This window comes from Nyctereutes procyonoides, unplaced genomic scaffold (assembly GCF_905146905.1).
Source record: "Nyctereutes procyonoides isolate TBG_1078 unplaced genomic scaffold, NYPRO_anot_genome, whole genome shotgun sequence".
In the NCBI taxonomy this organism is placed as follows: Eukaryota; Metazoa; Chordata; class Mammalia; order Carnivora; family Canidae; genus Nyctereutes; species Nyctereutes procyonoides.
The window spans coordinates 99,530,832-99,549,646 of record NW_026575125.1 but is presented as its reverse complement, the minus strand read 5'-3'; the positions used below and the strand labels follow the sequence as shown (position 1 = coordinate 99,549,646).

The window sequence follows — 18,815 nt, the reverse complement described above, 5'->3', positions numbered from 1 at the left end:
AAACTACGATTTCCCTGAAGAAATTCTGCCTATGGACTGCAGTATCAGCTACTGCCCAAGCGTTTCCAGCCTGCTGTCCCGCCCTATAAATTTCAGACTTGCCTAACCAGTCCACACAATTGCATAATTCAATTCCTTGCCATACACATACACACATACACACACAGGCAAACCTCAGAGCTATTGGGGGTTTAGTTCCAGACCACAATAAAGCGAGTATCACAATAAAGCAAGTCACATGTATCTTTTCATTTCCCAGTGCATATAAATTTATGTTTACACTATAGTTTACTAAGTATGCAATAGCATTGTATGTAAAAAAAACAATGAACATATCTTAATTTAAAAATACTTTATTGCTAAAAAATGCTAACCAATATCTGAGCTTTCAGTAAATCAAAACCATCAATCACAGATTACTGTAACAAATGTAATAATAATGAAAAAGTTTGAAATGTGATTATCAAAATCTGAGAAACGAAGAAAATGCTGTTGGAAAAATGACACTGAGACTTGTTTCACACAGGGTTGCCACAAACCCTTACTTTGAAAAAAAAAACAAAAAACAAAACAAAAACAACCACAGTTTATCTGTGAAACACAATTAAGCAAAGCATAATAAAATGAGGTATGCCTGCATGTTTTCTCATTAGGAATTGGCTTACAGCAAGATATACATATCCTACTGGTTATTTTCCTGGTAAAACCCTAATTGATACATAAATCAAAACAATATTACATCTCAGTGGAGCCAGAGTAGATCAGTGCTACTATTAAAAACCTAGAAGATGCAAAGAATGGTAGCCCCTCTATCTTTGCACCTCTAGCCAAATGGGGGTCCCTGTATGACCAGCTGAGGCAGAAAACAGCTTGAGCTTGGTTTTTATGTGGGTTCGTTCAGTATGTGGACACAAAGTGATGATGAATGGTATCTGCCTTACCGCCACAGTCAGGGGTGGAGAAGGAAACATCTTCCAATGAATGGGATCTAACGTAGTACACCTGACTTGGTGTAAAAGAAGAGGCATAATGTGAGACTCTTTATTGGGTATACACAGACTCCTGGGCAGTGGCCAGTGGCCTGGCCATCCAGTTGAGAGACTGGAAGGACAAGAGGTAAAAATTAGAGACAAGGAGGTATGGTGTAAAAACTGTGGACTGACATGTGAGAGATAAGGCAAAGTGTGAATACTTTTGTATCACATGCTAACATTCATCAGAGCATCCACCACGGAAGAGGCACTAAACTGCCAGGCAAACAAAATGACTGAGGTGCATAGGCCTTTTGTCAGTGGCTACTACACAACTGGGATGATGGACACATAAAGAGAGTGCCATGGCCCAAGAGCAAGGACTCCTGCTTACCAAAGCTGATCTAGTGGGAATCCTCTGACAGGTGCTTTGGCTCTAGGACTCCCATTTCACTGGTCTTGCTCAAACATTCTCACAACTCCATAGCAGTTTAAGCCTTTTTCCTACCCAACCTTCCTTCTTGCCTTCCCTCTTCTCCAGAGGTTAGACTTCTATCAGAGTCTGACTGCTTTTCCAGACTTCTCCAGCCTCCTTTCCCATTTTCTTTCATGGGCATTTTCTCCTAAAAACAAAGTCTCTTGCACATCTAATCTTGGACCCAAACTAACATACCAAGTAAACTAATTAAATGTGCTCACTATTAAAGCTCTGTTCCTTTGTTTAAAGGGTCAGAAGTGCAAGCTTAGTAATTCAGCAGCGGTGTTATGGTCCTGCAAACTAATTCCTACCTAACTCAATAAGGGACTGACTGAAAAACTAAAAGGACAAGGTTCTCAAAATGAGAAAAAAAACAAAAACAAAAAACCTGTCAAGGCGACCAGAGAGATACGCAATGAAGCTGACAAAGTGTTCCCATCTCAGCAAGAACAGCTACTTGAAAAGGAAATGGCCCAAAAGTGGCCTGGCGTGTCTGAAATGTGGAAACACAGCTGGCTAGCCAAAAGGTAGAAACAATCCAAATGTCCATCCACCAAGGAATGGATAAACGAAATGTGGTCTATCCATGCCATGGATAGCCATAAAAAGGAACAAAGTACTGATCCATGCCGCAACATGGATGAACCTCAAAAATATACTAAGTGAAAGACACCAAACACAAAAGGCCATATATTGTACGATTCCACTTGCATAAAATGTGCAGAATAGGTAGTTCTATAGGAATGAAAAGCAGATTGGTGGCTGACAGAGACAAAGAGGGGGGAATGGAGAGTAACTGCTTAATGGGCACAGCGTTTCATTCTGGAGTGATGGAAATGTTTTAGAACTACACAGGAGTGGTGGTTTTACAACACTGTGAAGGTACCAAAGGCCACTGGATCATTCCCTTTAAAATGGTTAATCTGATGTTATGTGAATTTCACCTCGATCTAAATAAATAAATAAATAAATAAATAGTGAGGCGGTGCATGGACATTGAAAAACAGATGTTTAAAAAATGTTTTAAAGGAGGGCAGGGGGCAGAGAGAGGGGGCTGGTGTTAAGAATCACTATCCCCTTCCCATCAAGCTGTCCAAATCTAGTTAAACCACACTCTTCTATTCTATGGCTATACCTGCCAACTGGCTTGCCACCTAAACATCTAGCACAAAGACTAGAATCCCTAGATTGCCTGGTATTTCCCCTTTCCTGGCAATTATGTCATAAACTGGGGTCGTAAATTCAAGGGCCATATTTACGAAACCAAATTTAAGTCCTGAGCATGTTCCCAGGAACAATGGATTTTGTCAAAAGTATAGGATATGTGGCTGTTAAGACTACAGCTCTCGATGACTCTCATACTCAAGGGATTTGAAGAATTTAGCCCAGAGATTTTACTCACAGTAACAGTAAAAGTGTAATTGAGTATGACTGCATTTTCAAGATCAAGTCTATTTCCAGTACTAGTAGACTGTCAAACAGGCCGCAGCTTCAGTGGTGCCTGCGGTCACTGGGGTTGGAGGAGTCCCGGTCACGCGAGTGCCGGGCCCTCTTATGCCTGTGCGATCTCTCTCGGCTCCTGCTTCTACCTCTCCGGCTATGCCCCTCAGAACGCCCATTGTGCCGGCTGGAATGCGTGTCTGAGCTTCGGCCTCTGTCTCTGTCTCTGTCTCTGTCTCTCTCTCTTTCTCTCTCTCTATCCTTCTCTCTCTCTCTATCTCTGTTCTTTTCTTCTCTTTCTTTCCTCCTGCTTGAGGACCTACGTTCGTGCCTGGGCTTCTCCTTCCTCGGCTCCCTCTCTCTGTCCTCTGCTCTGCTGCGGCAGGTGGTCTTGACCTCGGGAGAGCTGTGGTGGTGCTTGCGCACCTCTCTGGGTTCTGACTTCTGACCCCTCTCTGGGTTCTTGGTGCTGTGCTTTTTAGAGCCAGGGTCATCCTTTTCCTTTTCCATCTGGTTTTTGGGGGATGAAGAGGAGACTGGCTGCTCTGCCTGTACTTCCTGGTCAGTCTTCTCTTTGTCTTTCTTTCTTCTCTTTTTCTCCTTTTTGTCTGGAGGGAAAAAGGGGCACAACCAATAAGGAAAGGAAGAGGGGGAAGGGGGAGGGTATGCCAAAGGAAAGCACTGCTGGTAGCATTGGGAAGCACTCATAATCTATACTTCCAGAAAAGCATCTGTGAGAAGTCAACTTGGACAACTGTCCCCCTTGATAGGTCAAGTCACTGGATAAGGCAATCCTCACCCCAAATTACCTTTCTAAAGACCCGACCTCCAAATACAGTCACATTCTAAGGTCTCGAGGGATTAGGACTCCAACATATGAAATGGGAAACAGAATTCAGCCCATGATATTAGTCTTCCACTGATACCTCTCCTTTCCCAATTACTATAAGGTTCCCCACACCCTTCCTCTTCACACCTAATAACTGATTACCAATTCTTAGTGAATGCTAGGAGGAGCAAACACTAAGACTGCCCAGAATCTTCTCTCAGGTCTTAGTGCTTTACCTTTTTTGTATTTTTTTGTGGGTTTGTCATCTTCGGAACCCTCAGATGAACTCACGGAGGGGGTGTGAGCCCCACAGCCCTTCTCCTGGAGCTCTTTGGTCACATCGTCCATTTCTTCTGAGTCCTTAGGAGCCCGATAGTTAGACACATGATCCACTCGGATAGTTCTTCCTTTGATCTAAGACAGACAGGCAATGCTTCAGCAGAGAGGGCCCTACTTCTGAACTATTTGAACCCAGCTGCAGAAAGCCATGGTTCAAACCACACCCTTTACCTTCCTGCTAATTCTATTTCTGGGGAAATCTCTAAGCCAGACCTGCCCAACTGGTATGTCACAGCACATGTACCTAGATAATAATCTGCCCAGCCCCTGGGGCAACCAGGTAGGCAGCTGGAGTCCCTGAGGCAACTCTACCAGGCAGCCTCCTCAGTTTACCCCAGGGTGCCACACAATAACCTTCAGGTTCTACATATGCAATTAAATGAAAAAATGCTCAGCAGTACTGCCCCAAAGCACAAGCAGCAGGGAAAACTGAGAATTTACATGCATAAACAATGAATTACCCTCAATCACATTAATTTGCAGTAAAACATACCATGGCCTGGCAGTTAGAAAGAACTCCTGAAGCGAGTGCAGCACTACAGCTGTTTTCTTGATACAGCAATTAGGATGAGGTCAAGGCAGACCAATATTTGGGAAAGGGGAAGGAATTTGTTTTCCTAAGCTCTCACGCCTTGCTCTACCCCCACCATACTGGAACAACTGGCTCACACTCATTTATGCTGTGGATCACAACTCTCTGGGTGAACAACAAAAAATTAGCCCCTCACTTAAAAATAGGCAGATACAGACGTATTCTATAGGCAAAAATCATCCAAAAGTTTATGTCTGGCTTTTATTGTTCCTATACAAGAACAGAGTTTCATTCTTACCTTTAAGCCTGAACTTAAAGGTCATCTTTCCTATTCCCCTTTTGAAAACATTTTAGAAAATCTCCCTTTCATGGAGATTTTCAGCTGTTCCATACTGCTGCAATCAGTGACAAATTCTCCAAGTCCAAAGTCACCCCCAAATCTATAAAAAATGCTTATCTAACTGCAGTGCTTTTCCTAAATAAGCAGAGGAACCAGGGAGAGCACAGACAAGCCAGACTTGTCTATCACCTTCTCTGGCCAAGAGTGGTCTGAGAGGGAACAGACAAGGGAAAACTTCTGAATTAGTTACTTTTGTAGAATTTGTCATCAGACTTCATCTAGAGAATTCCAAGGCCCAGGCATGCTAAGTCAATGGAGACATAGGACAGACACACAAAGCTATATCTTAGAGGATGAAGCCATAAGAGAGCGCCAAATCCTCTGACACAGCATAGCATGGAAGAGCAGTATTTGCTAGTCTTTTTACTGCCCAATACATCAGAGATGAGAGTAGGGTGTGAGAATGGAAAGGTGAGAAACCAGAGGCTTGGTTGGGGGTGAGGGACATGGTACCTATGTTCCTGGGAAGATGAACATGAGGAAAAGGAACAAGTGTCACCATGGTCATAAGCCAATGAAATTATTTCCTGGGATCATTTCCTGGTCAGTATGTCCCCACACCTCTACAACCCTCATCACATCCAGGTGACTAGTACTGTCCTTGAACTTGGGGCAATCAGGTGGGAAATTAAATCGAACCCTTACATACAGGAAAAGTCCAGCCAGATCCTGCTTAGTGAACACACTCACCTTGATTCCATTAAAATTGTCAACAGCCAAAATTGTGCTCCTCTGGTCTTCATAGCAAAGGAAACAGAATCCTTTGGATTTCCCAGTCTTCTTGTCCCGTACCAGATTAATGTTAACAATCTCCCCATATCTATTTATTTTATAAAAGAGTAAGACACTATTGATTTAAAATGCAAAAACTTTCAGATTGAATGACAAAACAATTCAAATAATATAATCTATACAAGAGATACATCTAGGAAAAGATGACATAAAGTTAAAAATAAAAATTAGACAAGGACAGAGCAGGAACATCCAATTACAAAATGAGTGGTAATATTAAGATCGAAGATGAATTCAAGGCCAAAAAAAAAAATAGTTCCCCTTAAGCAGGACTAAGAGAGCTCTTTTACACTAAAAAAGGTCCTAATATATTACAAAAATATGTCATGAAACTTTATACATAAGTTCACAAGTCAAAAATTTTAACTTAAGAAACTCTTAGAAATTCCAAGAGAAACTAATAACAAAAGTTATATTTTAGCATACCACTTTAAGTTTATAACACATAAAGCTGAAAAAAATAAGGTCAGAGGAATTAATACCAACATATAATTATAACATTAATATAAACAATAATATAACAATTATGTTGTTAATAAATATTAATGTTAAACTAGTGGATATATTTGAATCTTACAAAAAGAGTACCATTTCAAGAATCCATGAAACATGTATTAAAATGGACTATAGAATAAACTTAAATCACCTCCAAAAACAGAACATGTTCTCCAATCACAATGCTATACAGCTGGAAATAATATTTTAAATAAAAAATACCCTACAAGCTAGAACTTGAAGCCTATTCTCCTAACAACTGGATGAAAGAGAAATTGAAATAAAAAAAAAATCAATGGTAGACTATTTAAAAAATAACACAAATGAGAATATATACCAAAACTTACAAGATGCAGCTAAAACTACACTCAGGAAAATCTGTAACCTTAAAGAATTTTACTGTTAAAAAGGTAGAATAGGAGGCACATAGGTGGCTCAGTCAGTCAAGCATTTGCCTTCAGCTCAGCTCATGATCCCAGACTCCTGGGATCAAGTCCTGTGTTGGGCTCCCAGCTCTGGAGGGAGTCCGTTTCTCCCTCTGCCCTTCCCCTCTACTCAAGATCTCTCTCTCTCGCTCGTTAAATAAATATTTAAAAATAAAATAAAAAGGCACAATGAATGTAAAAGAAAATAAATCTAAGGAAAGCAGATGGGAGTTAATAAAGATAAAAGCAGAAATTAAATAGAAAATAGAAAAAAATCTACCTTATTCCTTATACAAAGTTAAATTCCAGATAAGTTAAAGATTCATAAATTAAAAGGTAGAGTCATAAAAATAAAACAAGAATTGATGGATACTTAATAACACAATCATACACATACATCTGGGCCAGATATCTTGTATCTTACCTAACAAAATACAGGTTTCCCCCGCTACCCGAAGGTTCACTTTATGCCACTTTGCTTTTACAAAACACGTACTTAGTCCCTGTTTTCACTAACTGGAAGAAAGGTGAAGAGGATTTTTGCTTTTATGATTATGGTAACTGCTTCACCACTTCACGCATTTTTAGCTTAGAAAGCTTTCGTAGAACAGTCTACCTTCAGAGAGCAGGGGAAATCTGTACTGGAGCTGATTCAGCTTAGGTCAGGAACTATTTCACACTGTTTAGTACAGTAGGTATAGGCCAATGCAATTAGGAGAAAACATGCAAAAAATGTAAAAAAAAAAAACTAAAACTATCTCTATTTGAAGATTATATATAATACTCTGGATAGAAAACCCAAGCAAATCAATCATGAACAATAATAAAAACAAACAGTATAATAATTCAGTAAGGTCACAGGATATAAAGTTAAAAAAATAAAACTCTCTTACGTACAAACAATAATCAGAAGATATGTAATCAAAGAAAAACCCCCCAAAAAAGAAAAACCCCATTTGAATTAGCAACAAAGATAAAATACTTAGAAATAAAGTTAACAATAAACAGTGTACAAAGTCTACATAGAGAAAACTTTTTAAAACTGAAAGACACACACATAGATTTAGACAAATATAAAAACATCTCTTATTTTTGGATAGGATGACACAACATCATATAGATAGCAACATCCTCCCCCAAGTTAATACTTAAATGTAATATAGTACAGGTTGTGTTTTATTTTCCTGGAGCTGGATAATTCTGAAGTTCTTGTGGAAAAATGAGCATGTAAGAATAGATAGAAAATTTTCAAAAAAGAACAATGAGGGAGCGTAACTCTGCTAGACATTAAACATACTAAAAAATTCTATGATTAGTTAATGTGGTACTAGCACATGAAGAGAAAGACAGACCAAAAGAACACAATAGAAAGCCAAGAAAGAGACTCAAGTATATATGGAAAAATTAGTAATATAAGTGTGACATCCCAATTTGCTGGGGGAAAATATGGACTTTTTTATAAATGTGGGAACTGGATACCCATTGGAAAAAAACCTGAAATTGGATCCATGTCTCACACTATACATAAGAATAACTCTAAATGGATCAGATTTCAATGCATAAAATTGAAACCATACAAGTACTACAAGAGAGGACAGTATTTCTCCCTACCTACCCATCTATCTAATTATGACCCAAAATTCAGAAGCAATAAAAAAAAGACTGATAAATTTGGCCATATAAAACACCAGAGCATGAGACTGTAAAGAGTCAGCACAAAGGAGTTTCTGGGGAGATGGAATTATCTTCATCCTAATTGTGGGGGTGACTATACAAATCTATGCACGTATTAAAGCTCACGGGACTGAGATACCTGGGTGGCTCAGTGGCTGAGCATGTGCCTTCAGCTCAGAGCATAATCCCAGGGTCCTGGGATGGAGTCCCAAATCAGGCTCCCCTCAGGGAGCCTGCTTCTCCCTCTGCCTATGTCTCTGCCTCTCTCGGTCTCTCATAAATTAATAAAATCTTTTTTAAAAAAAAGCTCACAGGGGGATCCCTGGGTGGCGCAGCGGTTTAGCGCCTGCCTTTGACCCGGGGCGCGATCCTGGAGACCCGGGATCGAGTCCCATATCGGGCTCCCGGTGTATGGAGCCTGCTTCTCCTTCTGCCTGTGTCTCTGCCTCCCTCTCTCTCTCTCTCTCTGTGACTATCATAAGTAAATAAATAAAAATTTAAAAAAAAAGTTATAAAAAAAAGCTCACAGGACTCTACACCCCCTAAAAAAGTCAATTTTAGGGCAGCCCGGGTGGCTCAGCAGTTTAGTGCCACCTTCAGCCCAGGGCCTGATCCTGGAGACCCAGGATAGAGTCCCACGTCAGGCTCCCTGCATGGAGCCTGCTTCTCCCTATGCTTGTATCTCTGCCTCTCTCTCTCTCTCTCTCTCTCTCTCTCTCTCTCTCACACACACACAAATAAATAAAAATCTTTTTTAAAAAGTCAATTTTACCCCCCCCAAAAAAAAGTCAATTTTACCATATAATTTAAACACATAAATGAATAAAAAATTTAAGTTTTGCACAGAAAAACATCAGAACAAAGTCAAAAGACAAATGACAAAATAGGAGAAAATACTAACAACTCATATCACAGATAAAGGACCAGAAAGCAATTTTTTTCCTTTTGCTATAAAGATCATCTGGACAACTGGTGAAGTCAAATAAAGTCCACAGATTAGATAATAATATTGTATCAGTGTTAACTTCCTGAATTTGCTAACCATACTGAAGTTAAACAAGAGAATGCCCTTATTTGGGGGGAAAATGCATATTGAAGAATTTAGGGATTAATGAGCAACATGTCTGCAACTCTCAAATGGTTCAGAAAAAATAATAGGTATACATGGGGAGAAATAATGACAAAGCAAATGTGGTAAAATGTTAACATCTGGGGACTCTAAGCGAAGGGGAAACAGGCATTCTTCATATCACTTTACATAATTTTCCTATTTTAAGCCTGAAATAATCTCAAAATAAAAAGTAAAAGAAAAAAATATAAGAACACGTTTATTTTTTTATAAAAGATTTTATTTATTTATGAGAGAGAGAGAGAGAGAGAGAGAGGCAGAGACACAGGCAGAGGGAGAAACAGGCTCCATGAGGAAGCCTGATGTGGGACTCGATCCCGAGACTCCAGGATCATGCCCTGGGCTCAAGGCAGGAGCTAAACCGCTGAGCCACCCAGGGATCCCCCCAAGAACACATTTAAACAGACTCCTATAGACCAAATTGGGACAACTGGAGCATGAAGAAATAATGATGGCAATGTAGTATAACACATCAAATTAAGTAAAGTAAGTCCACAGTAAACAACACATGACAAAGTGGTATAACAGAATTAAAGCCACTAAGAGTTTTTGTAAAATCACAAAGAAAATGAGGAACACACCAATAGAAGAAAACAAGCAAAGGACACGAAAAGACATCTTAAAAAAAAAAAAAAAAAAAAACAAGAAATAATGGCATGTACATCTATGAAAAGATTCTCTAACTCACTGATGATTAAATAAAGGCAAAGTAAAATCATAATGAGAAACCATACAAGTATCTTAAAAATAACCACTGCCAATTAGGATTCCAAAAAAAAAAAATGGGCATTCTAGTTAGAGTAGAAACTGGTACAAACTTCTCAGAGAGCAATTTGACCATATTCATAAAACATCTGAAAAATGCTAACATATTGACCTAGTAATTTCACTATGGAAACTATCAGGAATGCATACAAAGGATATATATTCTACAATGTATAGTGTAATACAATTTATAACAGCAAAATATTAGAATACCCAACATTTTAAAAAAAAGATTAAAAAAAGATGATAAAGAAATACACCAAAATGTTAAGTTTTTCCTTAAAGTACGTTCTATTTTCTTCTTTATGCTTTTCCTTTTTTGCCAAATGTTCTATAATGATTATACATTACCTTGATAATCAGAAAACAAAACATTTTTTGAAAACCACTGTTACCAATGGCAAAGACAATCTTCATGGAGAGCAAGGTATACAGCCAGAATAGAGAATTAGAATAAGCAAACACACTAGCTGATCATCACTCAATGCAAATAAGACAAAAACAGCCCCTATGAAGGCTGGACCAGACAGAGGTATCATAAGGGGTGGAAACTACAGGCTGCACCTGCTGTAAACTTTCAGCTGCCCAGAAGTCAGAGAAAGCAGCCTCTGTCTCTCTTGGGCGCTCTGCCAGAGTGGGCTGCCGAAGCCCTCTCTCATGGCCCTCTCATGGGTACTGCCCAATTTCTTTTCCATGGCCCTCTCCCCCATATGCTACCCCACCACTCAGCCATGGTCCTCTTCCTGTTGGACGGCCCCACCATCCCCTGAGACATGGCAATGTCTCTGCCACGGTGTGCTGGCAGTGTTTGCTTCTCCAAATCCTTCTGCCACAGTCCTCTGCCCTCAGGGTCCCTATGGCCCCATGGACTGTCTAACCACTCTGTGTAGCTCTGGGTTGTGCCCAGCCCCTCTCCCACCAGCCGCCACTACCAGTGCAAGATGCTCTCCCACCCAACGCTGCTGCTTTCATCTATGGGCAGAATGAAGAATATAAGGTTCACTTATTCATCCTTGTTCCTCATCAGCCCATAATTCTCAGCTTCTGGGTAAAGAGACCGGCTCTGCTTAGTAATCTTATACCCATCTAGAAACAAGAAAACTGCCTAAACTTTTTGCTTTTTCTCCCATTCCTCTGTGCTTTGCCCTAATCCTACAACACCACGCAGGTGTAGGCCAGAAGGGCCCTGTGATCATGGATTACCCTTGGGTTTGCAGGAGCCCAAGGAGTCCAACATGGTAGCTTCCTGTGAGTTATAGTCTATTCTGGTGTAGGCACAGGCTGAACAAGCCTCACTTAAAAAGCAATAAAAATAGACCAGAATCCCCAAGACAGCCTCCTAAATCATCTAACTTCTTGGATTTTCCATATTGGGAGTTCTATAACCATGTCCTGGGGCTGATCTAGACTAGAGCAGAAGCTCCAGCCCTCCCCATGCAGGGAGCCCAGTCAGACTAGAATAAAACAAATAGATTTTGTGAGGCCACAAAATGTATTAAGCAAGCATACTTTGATGATCCAGAAGGCAGGAAATGAAAAAGGACTTACTGTGAGAACACACAGATGATGTCCCCTTCAGTCAGTTCATAAGGAAGCCCTCCTAGGAGAGAAAACCACATTTCAGTTCCACAAACATTTACTAAGCATCTCCTCCATACCATGCACTAGGCCCAGCAATGGGGGTGCAAAGAAGAGTAAGCCACAGGGCCTGCCCTCAAAGAACTCACAGTCTGACAATTTAACAGAATCATATATAAGATGCGGCACTAGTGCAGCAAAAGGAGTGATTAACTTCATGGAAAGGTCAGTGTCATCACTAACCAAATACTCCCCACACCCAAAATCTTGCAAAGCAGACAGTTTTCAGCATAAAACTCTGTTCCCATAAACATATCTTGAACTCACCTGCTTTTTTTTAAGATTTTATTTATTTATTCATGAGAGACACAGAAAGCGAGGCAGAGACATAGGCAGAGGGAGAAATGGGAGCCTGATGCAGGACTCAATACCGGGATCCAAAATCACAACCTGAGCCAAAGGCAGACGCTCAACCACTGATCCACCCAGGTGCCCGGAACTCACAAACTCACAGCTAAGATTACAGCAAAATCAGTTTAAAAATGAAACTATTACCCCACCTCACACAGACTAAGGAATCCTTGGTTGTCTATAGACAACTGTTCAGCATTTCATAGGAAATAAATTCCCCTGCAAATCTTTCGTTCCTCATCTGTAAAATGAGGATATTAGTACTTATTTCACAGAACTGTTGTAAGAATTAAATAAAACAATGGACATAAAGTGCTTAGCACAATATCTGGTGCAATAACTTCTTTGACCAAACTGTCATATTATTGGATGCGACACAAGTGAATACAGAGATGACAATATGGCCACGGACAGAAGGCAGGAGTTAAGTAAATGAGGAAAATGAATTCTGAGGGAAGGAGAAGGGGGGGGGGCGCTAGCAGTAATACAAGATGGTGGTTAAGATAATCAGTTCTAGAATCCCATAGTTCTGGTTGTTCCACTTACTACCCATTTGACTTTAAGGAAGTCCATTAGCCTCCTCAGCTATGTAACAGGGGGGCGCGGTATGATAACAGTCTCTGAAAACAAGTGGCAAGGACCACAGTGAACGGCAAAGGTAACTATCATGGTCACTGACTTGGCAGGAGGAGCAAACTAGAAATGGAAGAGAAAAGAGATACAGAAAACGGATTTACGGGACAGCCAGCACAAAGAAATCGAAGTGCGTGATGAACGCCAGAAGGAAGGAAAGGCGGGAATGCTGAAAGGTTAGGAAGCGCACCAGGAGAGAATGACCCTCACCCAGGAAGATCCAGGCGCTGTCCTTGTACTCAGAGTGCCAGGACACCTTATCTGCCACCCCAAGCTGGACCTCACGCTCATTCAGCTCGTTGATCAGCTTCACTTTAGTTAAAGGGCTGCAGAGAGAGGCGGAAAAGCGGCCGTTAAGTGTGGCCCGGCCAGAGGGAAGGAGAGCAGAACTAGAGGGCTAGTTCTCAGTCTCCGCGCCTCTCCCACCCCTCGGCCCGACAGGCTCTCTCCCACCCCAGCCCCGGTGGGCAACTTCCCGCGGCCGGTCCCTACTTCTTAAGAGGTAAACTGAGGCCTTACTTCATCTCCTCAGGTTCGCGCTCAGCACGGAGACGTTAACTTCCGGGTGAGTCTGTGTCGCGCATGCGCAGCGCTGATGCCGTGCGCCCATTGGGCTCCGCGGAGTTCACGCCGCGCCACGCCGGAAGGACGGGCGCGCTGGGGAGCTGCGCTTGCGTAGTAGCGCAGAGAGGCCCTTGGCTCGCTCTGCGTGTTTCGCTCTCCTAGGGACTTTTTATCTAGCTTCTCGCTTAGTCCGTCTGTGAAACGCGGCATGGGTGTGAAGCGGGTTTATTACAGGACCCTCAGCTGCTGGAGGACGCCTGGCATTGATTGGGCTAGCTATAAATGTTTACTGAATTGAGATTGAAAAAGGTGCTGCTCTAGCAACTGTAGTCCCAGGCTCTGCCCTCAGTGCAAATCCCCTTTCGGGCTTCCACTCCCAGCCAGTCGCTCACGCACACACACCCCTCAAACCATCCCTGATCAGAAATTGCAGCAGAAAAGTGAAGAAGGTATGTGAGAGGGTAAATCATTTTTTTCTCCCTTAAATCCAAATGCATAGGCAACTAACCAGTATGATCGAATACCCAGATTTGTCTAAGAGCTCACCCTTTTCCCATAGTCTCGCTCCTACTTAAGCAGGAGGCAGAAATAAATAATGAGAAAGCTAATAGTTGAGCATATGCTACGTTGTATGCTAAGCAATTCACTTGTACTGGCCCTCCCTCCTCATAACTACCCCCATGGAGTCTATACATACAATTACCTTCCTTGTACAGAGGAAGAAACTGAGATTCGAAGGAATTAGTTAACTCAAAGGATGTCCTCTGCCTCTACCTATCAGGTCTTGTTGACTTACTCAGTCCTTACTGAGGATCTGTATTTGTCTTGTACAGTAAAATCTCTAGACAGGAATGTAAGGTGAAGTCCTCTGCCCTCTGGAGCTAATGATATCATTAAGGAGACAAAATATATTTGCTTGGTAGATTTCACTCCACAAATAATGAGGAACCCATAGAAGGTATCGTGGCATATGATGTGTGATATAAGCCATATTGAAGTTTTGAATCCATCTTGTATGTGTCCATATCAATAACTGGTATCAGACCATGCCTGGTCTAAAAGTGAAGTTCCAGAGCTGGGTAGTTCTCTGTGTAGGCCCCAGCTTAGAGCCCCAGAAATTAAGCATTTCATAAAAGTACTTTGATGATGGGATTATGACAACTGTACCTTCAATGACTCATCATGTACCCACATCCTGCCAAAAGCAGGAGACTCTCCACCAAAGTTTCCCTTCATTCATTCTGTGTTTGTGCCCCCACCCCGTCCAACTCAGCTATTCATTAACTTTATGGAATTATCTTGGCAATGAAAACTAAACAGTGACAGATTGCATACAGGTTTTATCTGCTCCTGGGAATCTGAGGTTGCTTAGATGTAGGGTTGAAGTAGCCACTGCAAAGTGGTAAACTAGCATGCAGCATTATCTGGCTGGATTCTTCAGGCAACTGTGAAATGAGAGAAATGGGGCTACATCTGGATCTTGATCATCATGAAGTTTCAAAAGGAAGCTGAAGCAAAAGAGTAGATTAAGAACAACCAAAGGGAAGGACAATTTAGTTGGAAGAGGACATGGGAAGACTGCTACTATCTAGCTAGTAGGTTCGGCAGAGATATTCTGAACCTGGGAGTTCAAACAATCCCAGTTTGCCTGGGACATCTCCAACAACATGCCTCCAGTTGGTAGGAATTGGTAGGTCAGATGGTGTCTAGAGATTTCCATAAGTCTAAGCGGAAAGGGGATGAGGATCCAGGGGACCTTCTGAACTTAGTGTCTGAGAGGAGGACCAGGGTTTGCTGTTTAAGTTTTAGTGATCTCCACTAGTTACATTCATTTGGCACCCACTGTATGGAGAGCTCAGGTTTAGGTTCTATGGGCAATGCTAAGGAAGCCAAAAGCAGTACTCACATTCAAGGCAAGGTCAAACAATGAGTCTAGCTAAATTCATCTCTTCACTTCCCACCATACCACATCCCAAAACAGCCTTCCCTCCTAACTTCCCTATTTCAAGCAAGGCTATAACCATTTTCCTGGTTGCCCAGGTACAAAAACAGGGGTTTCATATTTCCATGGTCCTTATTATTCCTCACCCAAAGATTTCTATCCAATCACCAGATCCTAATAACTGTGGTACTGCAATGTCTATAAAATGCATCTCATCTAGTCACAGTTCTGTTTCATTAGCACATTCCTTCAAGTTCTTTCATGTTATCTCCCCAGAAAGTATGTAAGATCCTGGAAAATAAAGGTCCCTCATTTTTAAGCCCACAGCACCTCAAACCTCAAACCTTTTCTGCACACATAGCAAGCCACCAATACAACTATTGGTCAATGAAATTAAAAATACACAGAGCTATATAGTAACCTTTAGGGAAACAGATGAGGATAGGAGAAAAGCTTTTACCTTCCTTTTGTTTCTTTCTATATTGTTTGAATTTTCTTCCCTTTATCCAGATATCACTTACATATTTTATTGCCATGTTATCTTGGCAGAGATATCATGATCTTTATTTTCTCACTTTTGTCTTTTGTTCATTCATTCAACAAATATTTATTGAGCAACTATTACATGCTGGACACAGTTATAGGTGCTAGGTTTGTATCAGTGAACAAAGCAAGGAGAGTTCCTGTCCTCATGGAGTTTACATTCTTGTTGCGGAATAAGGAAAATAAATGTATAAATATACATGCGATGTTGAAAAGTGCTATGAAGGGTAAGGGGACAGAGAGTGATGAAGTGTTGCTATTTTTTAAAGGTGATGGATCAAAGAAGGCCTCCCTGATAAGGTGACATGGAGGCAGAGACCTGCAAGGAGATGGGGGAACAAGCCAGAGGGTATTTGGGAGAAGAATGTTCAGGCAGAGTGAACAGTAAGCGCAAAGGTCCTGAGACAGGAGTGTGTTTGAGGAACAATAAGGAAACCAGAGTGGCTGGAGAGGAGCATGCAAGAAAGAGAATGACAGATTTTTTTTTATTTAACAAAATCTGATTTCATATCCATCATGTACCAGACACTGTTCTAGGTACTTTACATACATTAACTCATTTACTTTTCACAACAATCCTATGTGGTAGATACTATTATCCTCATTTTGCAGATGAGGAAACTGGAGCAAAGAGAGGTCAAGTCACTTGCCCTATGTCACACAGCTGGTCAATGGTAGAGCCAGAATTTGAACCTGGGTAGTGTGGCTCCAATGTCTGCACCCTTAACCATGATGCACAGGATAAGTGGGGATGAGAGGAACAGATCAGGCAGGGACATGTTAGGTTGCAACTTTAGATTTAACTAGGTGAGGTGAGAAGCCAGCAAAGGATTTTAATCTGGCTTACATTTTAGCAGAATCACCTTGGCTGCAAACTGTGGGGAGAGTGCCTAGGGTAGAGGCAGGGAGACTAGGAAGCTTTGCAGTAATTCAGGCAAGAGATGATGATGGTTTATCTCAGACAGCAAAGGAGAGGGTGTCCCATACTGGTATTTTTTTAAACTAAAAAATATATTTTAAAAAGCAGGGGATCCCTGGGTGGCTCAGCAGTTTGGCGCCTGCCTTTGGCCCAGGGCGTGAACCTGGAGTCCTGGGATCGAGTCCCGCATCAGGCTCCTGGCATGGGGCCTGCTTCTCCCTCTGCCTGTGTCTCTGCCTCTCTCTCTCTTTCTCTCATAAATAAATAAATAAATAAATAATTTTAAAAAATAAAAAATAACACACATGACATCAACAGAAAAGCATATTCTATGTTTATGAGTGCTCAGGTGGTGAGGTAGGTGCTAGGGCTACTACAGGAAATAAGACCATAAGGACCACAAGACCCAGTCCATGCCCTTGAAGAGCTCACAGTATTGCCAGATAGTTGCATTTATGAATAAACATAATACAAAGGTATGAGAGTCAAAATGAAGGTATGAGTGAATGTTATTGGAACCAGTTGAGAAATCAATTAATTCTGACCCCTATGGGGTCAGGGAGCTGGGAGTGGACAACAGGTTGTCAGGGAAAGCTACAGCGAGTCAAGGGATAGTTCAAAGGCAGGGAGGAAGACTGGTTTGGGAGAAAACTGATGAATTTTGTTGGAAAATTGTTGAGTCTAAAGCACCCAAGGAGCCAACAAAGGAGACCAAGGAGGAGGATAGATGAAGATGAAGCAACAGGAGAAAGTAGGATTCAAGAAGAGAGCAAAAAGTGATCAATGCTGTCAAACACTGCAGAAAAGTTCTCTTGGTGGAAGCACCTTTAAGTTTTCAGTGTTCCTGCCTACTTATGCCAATTGGTCCAAAACAATGTCTGTTTCTTAATTATAGGTTGCCTGGAGGAATATAGAATAAAACATGATGTGTGTGTTAACAATATCTTACCATCTCTTCCAGGGATACTAACCTGAATCTATACATGGGCTTCAGGACCTTGCATTTGTTTGTATGATGTGTATGTTACATGAACATGTGCATTTTTAAGGAGAAGGTCCATAGCTTCCAAAAGATTTCAAAATGGTTCCATGGTTCAGTAAACAACAGCTCAACAGCTAAGGACTGCTGCCTTAGAGCATCTAAGCATTATCTGTGAATATGATCATCCACAGATAGTTCAGAGAAGGTTGCAAAACTTGGCAAGAACTGTTGCAAGAGAACTGGCATGAGTTATGTGAGTCAGATATTGATAAATTGGAAGCATACTACACCCCCACAGGCTCCCTCTAAGCTCAGCACAGCTACTTGCTCCCAGCAATCTGACTCTTAGGTATAATCTTGAGGATCTGGACAGAGAATCCCAAACTCTTGAAGAAGAGGAGACCAAGTCACTTCCAGGGGTGAATATGCCCTCTAGAAGATATATGACAGATGCCCTTTTATCACCTGCTTGTCATTGTTCAACTTTCCTCCAGCACCCAGGACAAAGCAGTGGCTTTCCAAACCCCACGCAGGATAAATTTCAGAAGTGGATAAGGATTCTGATGAGCTGATTTTAAAAACAGAATCCAGTTTCAGGGAAGAAAGGAAGAGAGTAAAGAAGAAATTGCTGTGGCAGTAGACAGCTCCAATTCAAGTGGAGCCCACCTATAATCACAAATGACATTTAGTCTAAATTCATGATGTTAAATCCCTGTTGGCATACAGGCCTAAGGACCATGCGTGCAGAATTGAACTGAATAGGATCATCAGACCAGGTGGGATGAGGAGTAGAGGTGGGCCAATCGAGCTGGAGTTGAATAGAAAAGTATTTTTAAAAGATTTTATTTATTTATTCATGAGAGACACAGAGAGAGAGGCAGAGACATGGGCAGAGGGAGATGCAGGCTCCCTGTGGGGAGCCCGATGTGGGACTTGATCCCAGGACCTCAGGATCAGACCCTGAGCCAAAGGCA

General features: G+C 41.5%; 1 protein-coding gene across 1 annotated transcript; it reads right to left on the bottom strand.

Moving 5' to 3' along the window:
• Positions 1-343: 343 nt before the first annotated feature.
• RBMX2 (RNA binding motif protein X-linked 2) lies at positions 344-13,455 on the bottom strand. Its single transcript, XM_055338736.1, has 6 exons — positions 13,411-13,455; positions 13,102-13,217; positions 11,818-11,869; positions 5,680-5,809; positions 3,955-4,132; positions 344-3,497 (listed from the first exon to the last, which is right to left on the bottom strand). Exons 1-6 carry the CDS (start codon positions 13,413-13,415, stop codon positions 2,941-2,943), a joined length of 1,038 nt encoding a protein of 345 aa, XP_055194711.1. The 5' UTR covers positions 13,416-13,455; the 3' UTR covers positions 344-2,940.
• Between the last annotated feature and the right edge of the window lie 5,360 nt (positions 13,456-18,815).